Consider the following 15,315-nt stretch of genomic DNA (forward strand, 5'->3'; position numbering starts at 1 on the left):
TGGTACTATCTTCTATAAGCTTTCTGTAGCTTACGATTCTGCATCTTTCCAAGGAGATATCCTGATAGCGTGAAGTACTTCCAGTGCTTCAGTTGCACAACGTCTATTATTGCCGGGCAGTTTAAGAAAAGGTATGAGAGATTGTAGCTAAACAGTATTTTTTCTAGTTGAGGTTTTGCTATTGTGAACGATACTGCCATCTGATTGCAAAGTTTACATCAAAAGACATTTAACTTCTACCCACAGATTCTGTGGATCTGTGTTGTTCAGTTGAAAGGTATTTAAGACACAGTAGTTCTTTTTGAGGATCTGGATCCTAATATATTAGTGGAAACTGCTGCTTCCTACACCACTGAAGTCAACAGTGATATTCTTAATATATCATCTGATTGATAACCATATTTTTTCCTGTCTACTGTTTTTTCCTGTCTTGATTTTACAAAGTTGTTATTGGCTAGATAGTTAAAGACAGGAATCTTTGGCAAAGATTAAATTAGACCACATGCTGGGAACTGAAAGCATTTAAATTCAAATTCAAAGGTATCTCAAACCTTGAAACTTTATATCAGATTATGTGGTTAGAAAAGAAGAAAGTAGACAGACACATAAGTGGGATTCAGTAGCTCACAGAATAACAACTTCTTAATGCTAGTAAAAACATCTTCAAAGATGAGTGAGGTTCTCTGAAGGTGAAAGAATAGTTTTCTTAAAAAACACTTTAATTTGATTACATACCTAGTAATGAGTTGACGTTTTTATACCTACGTGTGTGGTTAAAATGATGCAATATTTCACCAAGTTATTCCAGATTCCTGGAGTGAATAACAGACTTCAAATATTCCTCAGAAAAGAAAGATTTTTGCAAGTAAAAGACACAGTAGAAAACAAACCAGCACTTTCCCTATCAATCTAGGGTTTTCCCTTTTTCATCCGTCTCCCACTATTGATTGTAAAATTCATAGTAGTTATGGAATGGCACAGAAGGGATTGTATTCATCAAGCTTTTGTTGTGCATTTTTTAGTAACTTATGACTGGCTATATATTACACTAAACATGAATGGCAAAGAGGCCTTGTATTTTTCTATTAATTATCCTTAATTTTGTTATGTGTTTATAGATAAGAGTATTCAGCTATTGCTGTATAAATTTATATGCAATATCAACTTTGTGCAAAAGTTTAATTCCTTTAGTTTATAAATGTTTTACAGAAATACATACTGCAAGAAAACTAGGACTGCTGCTATCTGTTTTAATAGCCTTTAATATAAAAGTCTTTTTATGATGAACCTCATGTAGTATAGCTTGAGTAAGTTGCACGTGATGCTTCGTAACTGTCTGCATTATCTTAAATCCCAATTTGCAAAAGAAAAAAATCCTAAATCATCCTCAAATAGCAAGGATACTGTTTATACAAATGCTTTAATTTGAAGAGTCAGTATCAAAGTTTTAGTCATTGTTCACAGTAGGCATGACACTAGTTGAATCTTCTGAATATAAAACTGCACGTCAGCTAGTAGAATCACATTTTCCCTCCCACTTTGTTTTTATTATTGCAAAGGAGGAGGCAGCTTGACTCACGTCATTCATTCATGACGAAAAAGCAGGTCTGGATCTCTGGGACACTGACACCTGCAGAACTAAACATCCAAATATTTCCAGTTCACAGGAATGGTGACCATTACACTGAGGTAGGAAGTGGTGGGTACAGAAAATACTTTTTGAAATACACAAAGTTTATGTGGAAGCAAGCATTTGTGAGAACATCTTTGATCTGGAAAAAACATTGGTGGAATACAGATAAAAGGATTAAGACCTGGTGAGGTACTGAGACAGAGTGGAAATGATGTGGACTCTGCTGTAAGTAGGAGGTAAGTCTGGAGGAAGAACAGCATGGCAGAGGGTAGCAGACATGATTTGAAGTTCTGTTTTGGGTAAGAAGGTAGGTAAAGTCCCACAGTATGAGGGTTCAGTTTTATGCTGTTAGACCAAGCCGTACAAAGACTGTCAACGGAGCTGCAGCTAGCATCACTTGTGCAAACCCCCTTTGAGAACATTGCTGCAGGTATCAGGACTATCAATCAATAATATGGCCTGCAGGGGACCAGTTGTGTTCTCTAGTGAGACTGATGAAGACCTATATGATGAAAACCATGGCAAGAGGGCTGGACTTAGATGATCTTTAGAAGGTCCCTTCCAACCCAAACCATTCTCTGAGTGTCTATGCCCTATTTCCCTGAAAAGTACTCACAAGGCTCATGGAGTCTCAGATTTGCAAACCCGCTGCTGACAACATACCACTGCACATGAAAAGATATTTGAAAAAGAGTAGAAGGTTCTAAGCTTAGCAGTTTAGGTTTAGGTACCTACTCCAACTCCCAGAGCTGTTTCTGAATTTTACATTAAATAGTAGTTAACACAGTCCAAAACTCATCCTTCCCCGTGGAGCTCTCAGAGCAATCTAAATTTACAAAATTCTATTAATTTACCATCCTAAAGTAATTGAAATTACTTTTTGTACCATGATAACTTCCGGCATGGGCTGCAACCTACAGCCATGCATTGGTAAGGGCATACACCTGAGCACTGGAATCGTTCACTGCCAGAAGACCAAGGAAAACACCAAGTCTGTCTCTCACATTTCCTGGGTGAATTCTTTACTCGTAGGACATTTTATAACTGAAAGCAGCGCACAGCTTCCTCTTACATTGGCAGTATGCCCTTCTCAGTCCTTGAAGGAAATGTTACAAACACTTATCTCCAGGATGAGATTCCAAGTCAGGGATTACACACCCAGAGGACATGTTTGACAAATTGCCATGCTTACTATTTCCTGCATGCTACTTCAGCAGAGAGGTATAAAGATTGCGTTTGTACAAAGCAGCTCCCTGCTGAATTTGCAGGTCACTTATTGGGAATGGGCCAGGGCCTCTGATTCCAATTCCAAGGCACCTCACCTTTTATACTTGACACAAATCTTAGGCATTTAGATCTCCTCTGACCATGAATCACCTTGTACATACATCTTTTGATCGCATGATGTTTTCCAGCTGTACACTTGTCTGACAAGTGCAGTATACAGGAAAAGCCAGTGTACCGTCCAGGACTGAAGGTCAGTACACTGCAGAGAAGTCTTCATATCAGACCCGTGACCTGGTAGCAAAAATCTTTTCTATTACATCCTCAAGTAGAGTGCAAGAAACAGTCTCAGACGTCGACCTTTATCACTGCTTGTGAAAATATTAATATCAAACCAGCAAGGAACAAGAGAAATACAAAACTAGGACCATCCTAATATTTTTAAGAGAAAAGAATCACTTTAAAACTGTTTACTTTGCCTTTCAAAATCAATGCCAATAAAGAAGAGCTATGTAGTAAAACAGCCAAAAAACATTTGCATCAAAAGCCCATGTCTATTCATCTCTACAAGTTACGAAGTAATTTTGAGGCAGAAAGAGAGGAGGAAGAACAGGAGGAGTTTGGCTCATATGAAGTAGAACAGTTTCATCAGAACAGCTGTTCCTCCCACAAATGCTCTTAATTGCTTCTATTTGCAATTCATATTAGTGTCGTCACATAGGTCTTCTACCAAGTATGGCACCATTCAATACAAATACTGTATTTTCTTTTCCCCCTGTTCTGATGAAGAGCAGTGACAACTTTCTATGCCTTGATTTTAAGCCAGATTTCTAATGGGGCAACTCTCAATATCACTACAAAACTCCACCAAAGTCTCTGCTTTTAAATGCAGAGATTCTAGTTTTCTCAGCACTTTCCTTCCTTTCATTAAGCTGAAGAGTAAGTCAGCTCCAGAAAGCATCAAAGCCACAAAAATCAGAAAATGTCTCTGTTGCACGCAAGGCCTGAGCACATTGTCAAAGAAGATCAACTTGTATCTTTAGCAAACCACCTGGAAACTGGAAGCTGAGATCCCCAGCCTAATAAAATCAATCCAAAAAAAATCGTACTGCCCGACTTTGATTTAGTCCTGGGACAGTAAACATAAAGGGCTTTCTTGAGAAGCTGAGGCAGAATGTGTTTGAATAGCTTGTGGTCAACTGCCATCCAAATAGAGACACTAAATATATGGAAACTTCCACTGAACAGTTTAAGTACGAGTAACTTTCCAGTTATATATGTCTGTCAACTGGAGCACTCATTCTTTTGCCCGCTTTAGCTTCAACAGGAATTTTGCCTCTGGCTTCAGCTGAAAGCAGAGTAGTTCCTGAAAATTTGCAGCCTATGATAAAATCCAAGGGCTTAATCTCTGCTTTGAAGCACACTGCCCACTTACAATTTAATCTCATTAGGATCAAAATTTCCCTTCCTTTCAAACAGTCAAGTTTGGTTAGTGAAGTATCCTTGATCATAAGCCACATTCATTACCTGAAGAGTATTTATTGTTTTATTACTCTAAAATTTATTTACATTAATCCGTGTCTACATAAAAATGAACACTCTGTCCTTACTATTTTATGTCCCGCCACCGGAGCAGTGTGCGAACACGAGCAGGGTCAGCTGAACTCTAGACATCCCAGGACAACAAAGGAAAAGAGCACTGCATGGGCCACTTTGTTTCCTACAGCCAAAAGGAGCAGGTAGCATCGCTGCCACGAAGCCTAACCTCACGCTGAGGGCGCTCTCCTGAAACCAGGTGCTGCCGGTTTGAACATACCCTCAGCGTATAACTGAACCTACAGCTGAACTTCCTGCTGGACCAGTTCCTAACAGACCAGCATGAGAATCCTGCATAGCTGTTTTTGCTAGTGAATGCTAACTAAACTTCTCCAGCCTTTGCTGAGGTCAGATGCGACCTTTACTACTTAACAGCAGAGTATGGCTGAATGTAAGCAAAGGGATAAGAAGTATTTTTCTGCCCTGGTGTACATGATCAGATTACAAATATGATAAACAATTTTCTGCCAAAGAACACAAGTTAGAGACAATAATAAGTCAAAAGACTGAGAAAAGACAGGCAAGGTTTAGGAAAATAATTTGAATTAGATGGAAAAACAAAAATGACTGACTAAGTCAGCACTACTTTTAATTTTTTGGTAAGTTTCAAATCAAACAAATTATACCATTAAAATAATCTTTTTAAATCAAAACCAAATTTGCAGTTATGTAATTTCCGGAATTCTTTGACACTTACTCTTGGGTATTCTAATACTATACTACTTGTTCAGAGAAGGAAGATGGAGAGACAACAGCTTTCTCCCATCTAAATACTCTAAACGAGGTGAAGTACACGACTTTGTGCTGTTGAACAACTAATTCTGGCAAGGACTAGGCGCCAGCTTAGAAACAAAACAGAACTGTCTGGCTCAGCATGTTGGTAGCGAATACATCAACAAGGACTTCACTCCCCAATGGTGTGATTTTCTCAAATCTGAACAGAGACTAGACTGACACTCACAATTACATGAAAGTGACCACAATCAATTGCCTCTGTAAGCCCAAATGTCTGCCAAAACCAAAAGTTTCTGACAGAATGCAATGCATACACACCATGGAAACTGTCAGGTATTAGATCAGACTGAGGAAAATATTTCCAGCCTCTAAGAATTTCTTCTGTACAGCAACTGTTAGCTAAATCATCTTAACAGAAAACTACAGTTATTAAGACTGGCAGAAAGGAAAAAGACTCAAAGCACTAATTTAGGAAGCTAAAACACAGCTCCTGTTTTGCTAACAACTACCCTAGGAATGAAGTGGTATTGAAAAGCATTTTGAAGGATTTACTGTCATTAAGATGCAATGGTATTTCTAAAGTAACACAGAAAAACTTCAGGCAGGGCAATCCAGGGGAAAACCTCAGGGTACCGACCAGGCCGCCAAAAGCACCAGGCACATGACATGGAGGCATGACAGACTTCAACGTACTGTCACTGCATGCAGAGTGCCTGCGGGACCTTGCAAGAGCTTCTGCTTTCGAGCTCCTGCCACCAAACACTCATGGCCACCAACTGCTGCTTCTCCCAGGGGCCCGGTACTTCTCTCCAGCCAAGTGGCGACAATGCGCCTGAGCAAGAGGCATCAGCACAGGCCGCGCCGCCTCCTCGGTGCCTCCCTGCCCACCGCACACAGGAGGTTTCCCCCAGAGAGCTAAAGGTTTGGGTTTTTTAGCTCCCAGCTGTTGGGATTTCAGGGAAGAAAGACATTACGAAGCAGGAGCTCTTTATTCACACTAAATTGCAAGTCTGACAAGAGCTTAGACAAAAGATGCCCCTTATGAAATGAGAACCTTTTTCCTCAGAAAACCTTTTCCTTTGGAAAGAAAAAACCCCACATAATCATTAAAAGACAACTCAACAACGAGAAAACCACCCATTTCAAGGTACAAAAGAGCAACTGGAGAGGAAATACACCTGAAACAATAGGAAAAAATCTGCTTAAAAAAAGCCAACCAGGCCAGTCGTCAGAAAGTCACCAATTGCAAGTGACCCCCTTGGCCAAGTCTCCGTTCATGAGTGAAAAACATGTCCCCCTGACCAAGCTGCCGTTCATAAGCAAAAACCCGGAGGTCTTCGGCTCTGTCTGGGGAGTGCCCAGATGCAGTCGGTCGCTCCCCCTGCCCAGACTCACCAGCATCGCCCCAGGCTGGGCCAGAGGAGAAGCTACAGCTCCCAACAGTCAAGCTGCAGACGGAGGCAAGGGAGGAGCCTCAGGAAACACCTCAGGGGTATGTGACCAACAGTGGACCACGTTGAGCAGCTCCTCCCGCCATCTTCGACACCAAATGGCTGCAGGCAGGAAGGGCAACGTCTGTCCCACCCTGCCTGCTCACAGTTTGCTACTGGACTCCTGCGGCCCCGCTCTGTCCCCAGTCCAGAATCACCCCTCGTTGCCTTCTCCAGGTGGTACCGCCAGGTGAGCTCCACCCCACCCACGGCAGGCGGGCCGCAAGCCTCTGTGCACCACGCTTACAAAATCATCCTCTCGAGTTCAAATGGACATATATTTCTGTAGATCACACTAGGATTCACAACCTAACATTTATACAAGCTACTTTTTCCTCCGACAGGTTTCTCAAAAGCCTCTGGAGCTTTCAAGAAACACTGAGAGTTGAGAGAAAAAGCAGATGGGAGAAAGAAGTTAGCAAGCCAGCTAGCACTAGTGAGTACTTAAGACTGAAAAGAACTAAAAAGCTTTAAAAAATTATCAAAAATGTTCAGCTGCAAAAAGCTCCTCTTCAAGTTATGCTGAAAGCTGCTTAAAAAAAATGGTTGCATCGCCAATCCTATTTACTTTTTGTCAGAAAGGAGCCCAAGGATAGAGCTGAAAATCATTCTCTTATGGTGGTATTCTCCCTTCAGGTTAAAGGGTCTCCAATACATCCAAGCAAAGACATCCCAAAACCAAATGGTCTTTGATCACCAAGGAAAATATTTATTCCAAGATGTCCAGTACTCTCTGAAGTAGAATGGAGCATTTCACCTTAAGAGGTTAATAAATCTCACCCTGTATCTTTTGTGATAGAAATGAACAATTCTACAAGCCACATAATTAAGCTATTGTTATCTTTATTTTTATTTGAAAGACCATCACTTTTCAAAGGATTAACACCTTTTGTAAGAATGGGGCAGTATGAATAGTTTTGAACTTTGCTAGAACAGACACAGGTCCCAATAATACTCTGTTTAAAAGAGGCAGCCTTCAACCCACACAGCTAGTACACAATCACTATTAAATTCCTATGTATAGTCTGTTTTACAAATATATAAATTCACAGCACCAATCCCTTAGTTCAGAAAGTTTTTAATTCTGTAATAAATCCATTAATTTGAATCAGTTTAAAATGAGAGCATCAAAAGTCTCACAGCACTGGTAAGATTTAAGTAACAGAACACTATATTCTCCATGTAACTGAAGACAACAGTGTGTGTGTTGTTTGCATATGAAGATATAAGTTGCTATTTGTTAGAAGTCAATGGCTAACAACCGTCAATATCTTAGGTTCCAAACAGGAAATAAAGTGGAGCCATATGCTTGTAGGAAAAAGTTCTTCTCTTTCAACTCTGACAATGTTATTTTATAGCACTACATACAATCAAAGCAAGAATTCCTCTACTGCCTTCCCTAGCACTGCTCCTAGACACTGTTGGTGCGCTAGGATGGCTAGGGGTTGGCCTCCCCAGTTATTTTGCTTCAGGAAAACGAGACCAAATCAGCTGGAACACTGGGCATGACCTTTCAGGACAAAATATGATCAATACCAAATTCAAGATGTATGGGAATTAACAATTAGAAAATTAAAGATCTGCTAATAAGGTTCTAGATTACAAAAAAAAAAAAGCAGGCCTCATTCGCATCTGCTTAGTTTGATGTGCATCTAAAGAAATTAAACCACAGCTACTGTTTAAAGTACGTATCAACAACTTCCAGTTTACTGTCTTCAGTAGGGACTTTTCCAGCACTGAAGTCAGAGGTTCAGTGATTCTTGAAAAAAAAAGAGCCTTACGACCTACGCTACCTCACATTGCCTCCTCTTCATTACCAGGGATCTCACCAGAATTAAATTAACTTCCTTAAACTCTGTAAATATTCAAAAATAGAAATATTTTGTTGCTATACGTGCACTTTCAGAAAGTCTAGATGATTTCTCTTATAGGGGGCCATTAAAATATCCAGGTAAGAGGGAGGACTAAAGAGAGCATGTTATTTTCCATTATCAAGACAGTAAAAATTTGGTACTATGTTGAAATTAGAAAAAAAAAAAAGCAATGTATTTTTATGACATTTATAATGTTTTGTAGCTTGAAATATTTATTTTTAAAAATCTATTAATGTAAGACATTCAGTTTGCATAGGACTCAAGGACGTGTATTCTCCAGGTATCAATGGAACAAGTATTAAATATGGAACTTAAACCTTCATTCACGCTCATCTCAGGTGTAGCATTTAAAAACAATCCCAGTGCCTTCTGTTTTTTTTTCTTTTAAAAAAAGTTCTTAAAAAAATAAAAATGTATGTGTGTGTGTACATACATATGCACTGTAGTGAAATCAAACACAACTAGAAGGTAAGGTCAGTCATATTTTCATACCATGTACCTTATCTGGGAGGAAAAAAAAGTTACACTCATTTTCCCAGCAGGATTTATGTAGACCACTTTTATCTACTTGTTTAGCCTCCCTGCAAAAATATCAGCTGCTCAACTGGGATGCATTTATTTGAGACCCCTTTCACGTGATATGGCAGCTAGAAGGAAAAGCAGTCAGCACTGTGACCATGAAGCTTTCTACTGATCTGAGACAGGAAGTGCTAGAGAAGCACGTAATAAAAGTATGCCAGGGTAGAGAGTGCTATTGGTTTTAAAATAAATCAATTAACATAGAATAGGAGAAATGCACAGCCTCTGATAATGTATCCTAAAGCCCACAGGTATTTTCCACTAGGAAAATCTACCAGTTATCTCCTGGAAAATAAATTCTTCCTTAGCATTTCTAAATTAGGGAAGGTTCTTGATCAGGGCTTGTTACACACTTTTTGAGATGTATTTGATATTTATGTAGACAAGATGCTGGACTACAGTCAACACTCATCTGCTTAAAACAGTTACTACAGTAAAAAGAAGGGGAGTAAGTCTGTTACACTAATCATATCCTAAATGCATAATGTATTATTAAACACATTCAGATCTTTCCATTCAGGTTCTGAGTGCAAGTCCTTTGGGTCTTACTTACAAAAGAGAAGGAAATCAGTCCTTTCATAAGTTGAGGTGTTTTTGCTAAATGAAACCATTTATTTCAGCACTATCATACTTTCCCCATCACCAGTACTACAGCTCTTCTGTTCTAAAAAACAAAAAAATAAAAGTTTTAGCATGTTATACCCTACAATAAATAAACTAAGACTGCATTAGAGATTATTGTCAATATTCAATAAATGAAGTCTCACTACAGCATTTGATCCACTATGTGTTAGTGAACTAAGATGACCATTAGGATTTCAATTAAGGAAAATAAGCAAATATTTTTGGTTTTACCATTTCAATTTTAATACAGTTCAAAAAAAAAAAAGTAGATGTTATGCATGGCAATGTTTATTAAACAATCACATTTCATTTAAGCATTAAAATGCAGCAGTCTGGAAAAGCTGCCAGAAACAATGTTTGGCTTCAGAAAAGGCGATTATGAAATTACTTCCAATAAAATTCAAATACTCTCGTCTGTTGATTAGTTGAATGCTTTAGACTGGAAGGAACAAAAAGTGCAAATCAGCTGAATATTACTTTCAAAAGTAAAGTCTTAGTGTCCTACAAGCAGTTACTGAAAGGCCTCACCTTAATCTTCATGATAAAGAACAAAATTCTCCAATTTCTATACAATTATAATTTACTGTAACATTTCAAACAACATAACATTACTAAAACAAAATTAATTTCAGAATATAACTGCAGTATTCTGCCTACCATGAGCACCTTTTTTTTTTTCCTTTCCTTTTTTTTTTTTTCCTCATCAAATTTGCTTGACATGAGATGGCATGAGATACATTCTCACTGCAAAACTGGAAACTTACATGGAACAATGCAGTTACAACCACTTACAGGAACATGTTCCAGCTTAAGGTGATTTATATACCTAAAACATACTACTTTGACCTGAAAGCCTAAGATTCATATTGTGGTATTCCGTTTCTGGTGACACACTTTCAGGAAAGTGACTCTTCACAGTGCAGCTAAGTGCTGACCTGCAGCTTAGCCTGTTGCCTGATGCCCTGTTGCGCATCATTCTTTATTGGAGGACTTGTAAATAAATGGACAAAGGTTAACAGATAACATTTGACATACGGGCAAATTTTAAGCATTTAGAAAGGATTCCCCCCCCCAATTCAAAACAGTGATTCAGGGGCAGTTGGAAGTAAAACCAGACTATCTTTCTGGATCCTAAATCACTTGAGAATAACCTCATATACAGGCATAGTGAAAACCAGTGTGATTATCATCTTATAAAGGCTCTAAGAATACACTAGCAATTTTAAATTTGTTCTTGTAAAAATCTTTAAAAATATTGTGGAAACATGTTCTTATAAGTGGGTACTGCTGCTTCAAACTGAACAGTTGGTTGACATCCAGACAACTATTACAATTTTCCAAAAGCAAAGCAGCTTATAAGCATAATAAACAAACGGTCATTTTGCTAGAATTTAGACCTAATTTAGTAATTTGTAGAATGACATTTTCAAACTGTGCAACACAAAATAATGTAGCCAACAGTAACATACAGGTACACCATTTAATATTTATTATATGCATTTTATATACATTATTTTTCAACAGCTGTACTTTTGCTATGTGGTACAATCTTAAAAATTTTCTGATTCATAGTTTGTAAAACAGAAACCTTACAAAACTCATCAAAACTCGCAAACTGATCAGAAAAGTTTTGTGGAAGACTAGAAAAAATACTTTATTGTATTAATCATGCATTACACAAACAAAATCTTTAGTTACACCATAAACTGAAGCACATCTGAAAATAAAATAAAAGCAGGGAATAACTAGTCAAAACACAGCAGATTTATGAATCTTGAATCAACTACTTTTGTATTCTATTTGAAACGCAAATAAAAATATTTTTCACTCCAAAAGTTCTGAAACAAGATTGGTTTTTGGAATCAACTCCACTCCAGGTACTTAAACCAGAGGAAAAAGAAATTCTTGGTTTGCAACTTTAGAATATCAAATGTCCCATTTTCTCATCTATTTTAGACTGTTCAAAGAGTGCCATAATAGATATACAGGGCCCTTTAACACACTACATAAAAGGATATAAAGACCAACAAAAAGTGAAATAAATAACAATAGGCCATTAGCAAGATGGGTAATCCTTGATAAATAAACTCGTAAATACAGTAAGATGTACAAAATATCACATAGTGATAGGATGCCAAGATTAATTTTTTTTTTTTTTAAAGAGTTCATTCGGGGGTGTTAACCCCTCTGTGTTTCATCTGAACACATTTTACAGTCCTTTATTTATGAAGACAGTTATGCGATGATGATGAATTAGCATCCTTATGCAAGGACTTAGCTGAGCTGTATTAGGCAAAAGAAGGGAAGAGTGTGGTTACACGGCAGCGGGTCAGTGAGATCTCTGTGTTTTAGGGTTCTATAATGCAGAAAAACATTATCAATACAATCTTGAGCACTGTTGTGACAGGCTAAATATATAAAAAGACTTATAAAAACTAGAATTTTATCCAAACATTTTGTGCAACTAATGCTAAAATATTTTAAGTTAAATTTCCTTTTCTTTAAAGCAAAATAAAAGTTTAAAAGGGGAATCTGTGGCATTCAACTGATAAACAGAAGATTACTAAGAGATGAAAAGAAAGCTACTCTTGGAGCTCACTTCCCCCCACAAGAGCACCACATTCCTAACCCTAAGGCAGCACACAGAGTCCAAAATAAAAGTCTTTTGTAAGATCAGACTCCACGTTTGCTTAAAGACACCTAAAGAACAGACATACGCTCAGTTCATATCCAGTCAAGGCTACAAATACTGGTTTTCTTTTTTGTATTTCTCCCCACCCCCCCAAATACAGTAATTACAGTTAAATGAATGAGCCTGACATTGTTCAAGATATGGTGACTTTTCACCAACTTATACCACGTAAGAGCCTTCACCCAGGCAGATCAGATGTAGTGTCTTATTGGTAACCTTATCATTGATGGCAGTGACGCATTCCCTCTTTTTTGTCCAAACAGACCTGCTGTTATGATGCAGGTTTGTTCTGCTATGTCACACAAATACTTTAGCAAGGGCATCAGCTCCTGCACTGGCTATATATGCTTTTGATGGATGAAATGCTACATCATAAATTGATTCATCCAGCTTTTTCCTATGAGCTGTTATTTCTTGCACACAAGTCTTGCTGTCCAAATTCCATAACCTAATGGAACAATCATGGCCTGTTCAGGAAACAAAGAAAAAAAGAAGACAAAGGACAAAGTTAGATTTGTCAGACACAGAAGTGCATCATAAATGCAAAAATTATAGAGCATACAGAATATGAAAAAAAACTTACTTCCAGACATTAAATAGATTCCATTAGGATCTACAGCTAGACTTGTGACAGCATCCAAGTGAGCAACCATAGAATGGATCATTTTACCTACAAGCAAAATAAACAGTGAATTTCCTGTGAAGTATTGTTTCTTTTAAAAATAACATTCCCATTAAATGCAATATAGAATAACATACTTATTTAGATTCCAATAATATCTGAATGATGCAATTCTGTTAGAAATTATTAAGTTTCAACTGCACACTCTTGTATAACCATATGGGTAAATGACAACTCTGAAAAAGGTGTTCCCATTATAAGCACTCTTTATCCATCTGGCATCTTTACTGGCAGCAATGACAACGGAGACCAATCCTAAAATGACTGTGTGAGAACCTCAATTTTTAGTCCCTTAAATGTCCTAATACCTGCCCCAGTAGGACAAAGTGCTGATGAAGGAAGCTTTGTAAAAAGAGACTTACTGAGTCATACCAAAGGTACCCTGTCATTGCTAGGAGGGAGCCTACTGGTGATAAACCAGGAAAGAAAATAAAAACAAGGCGACTATAAGTGATACTCGCCCAGAATACTCTCCAGCTTCACAAACCAGAGGTGTTATCTCTGCATTCAACTACTCTTAATGCGTTTCTTTTCAGTGATCTCCATTCCTGGACTCTTAGTAACATCTTTCAACATCCCATGATGCTTTTTGGAAGGAGTTCCAAATTGTTTAACTGCACATAAGAACAACCACCTCTTTCTGTTTTGAACCTGTCACCTGTTGGGGGTTATCCACTGAACCTTAGTTCATGTATTGGAAAAGACAGCAAATAAATCCCTGGAAGACCGTGACCAACACAAAGACGATATATCATCTTTGCCCAGTTCTCTGTCTTCCTGAAGAATCTCAGCCTATTTAGCTTCTAAGATTCTTCCTGAAGAAGCTAAAAGCCACTGAAGATCTCTGATCATCTTTTTAACCATTCTCTGAACCATTTTAATTTGGCTATATCCCTTTTGAGATAAGGGAGGCTGGAGTAACACCAAGTACGCGTGTGGATGCACCGAGAATTCATACAAAGGTATAACAATGATATTTTTTGTTGTTTATTCCTTTCCTTTCTCCTAACCATTTATTTTGCTGTTCTGACTGCTAATTAACAAACTGCAATTTTCATCCAACCTCTTCTTATAACTCCAAGGTTTTACCTTGGATAAGGACAGTCAGCCCAGTGATTATTATTTTATATTATAATATTTGTTTTTCCTTACATGCATCGTTTCATATTTATCCACATGGAATTTAATTTGCCTGCCCTTAAGCCTATCGAGATCTTCAGTTTTTCCTTGTCAGCCTTCATTTTTAATACCCTGAATTAATTAATGTCAGTGAACTGTCAACATACTGTCCCCTGTCCAGATGACCCATATTATGCTGAACTGTTGCTGAACCCTCCAGGACCTGGTAATTTTTTATTTCACAAAATGACCATTTACTTCTACATTCTATTTCCTACCTTTGACCCAATTATTTTTTCATGCAAGATTTTTCTCCTTATTATACAACTTTGTTTAAAGTAATACATTTTAATTTCAGGACAATCATTGCAACACATTTAATGACCACAATTCAAAACCATACATTCATGGCAGGTGAGAAGGGGGAAAAAAACATCTAGCTTTTTGCCTTTAGAAACAAAAAGCCCAAGAACACGATCCCCGACTTAGCCCAAACCAAACACACTTAAAACACGGGGGTTGCACATGTGCTTAAAGTCAGCTTATGCTGATGTGGTTTTTTTCTTCCAACGTTGCTAGGATAACATGCAGGAAGTGATTGACAATTTGGCAAACAGGAAGTTTATGTTCGTCCTTACAATTATTCCAACCATTTTCTCATGACAGACTGTGCAGTTTTTCCCTATACCCTTCTTTCCTCCTCTTTTTCCGTTTTACAAACTTAATCAGCAACTTAAGTATAACACAGGATTCCATCACTACAATGAATTTAGGGCTATTTCTTGCCCTAATAGGTACTAAGCAATGTTCTTTACTACTGAGTTGGAAAACGTAACTGATATATGCTTAGATTTAACTCTAAGCATGAAAATGATGACGATAGGAAGAAAACAGCAGACATTCTACACATTAGCAAAGCGCAAACTTAAGAGGACCTTCTTGTCCCTCACAACCATCTCTGCCTGTTTTGACAGTTATCTTCTGACTGCTGAAGTCACAATTGCAATGGATAACACTATTTCATAGAAAAGGTACTCAAGAGGTTTAATCTCACAAATACCAAAAGT

The 15,315-nt window shown here is 37.9% G+C and overlaps 1 protein-coding gene across 1 annotated transcript in view; it reads right to left on the bottom strand.

The window, feature by feature from the left end:
- Nucleotides 1-10,791: 10,791 nt before the first annotated feature.
- The window catches only part of STRN3 (striatin, calmodulin binding protein 3), a 45,064-nt gene continuing 40,540 nt past the window's right edge, over nt 10,792-15,315 (bottom strand). The window contains exons 16-17 of the mRNA XM_009886936.1: nt 13,031-13,117; nt 10,792-12,914 (exon numbers count right to left, since the gene is read on the bottom strand). Coding sequence (XP_009885238.1) covers nt 12,745-12,914; nt 13,031-13,117 — 257 coding nt within the window. The 3' untranslated portion in view covers nt 10,792-12,744. The remainder of the gene's footprint in view (nt 12,915-13,030; nt 13,118-15,315) is intronic.

The sequence above is a fragment of the Charadrius vociferus genome, unplaced genomic scaffold (assembly GCF_000708025.1).
Source record: "Charadrius vociferus isolate BGI_N301 unplaced genomic scaffold, ASM70802v2 scaffold14, whole genome shotgun sequence".
Classification (NCBI taxonomy): domain Eukaryota; kingdom Metazoa; phylum Chordata; class Aves; order Charadriiformes; family Charadriidae; genus Charadrius; species Charadrius vociferus.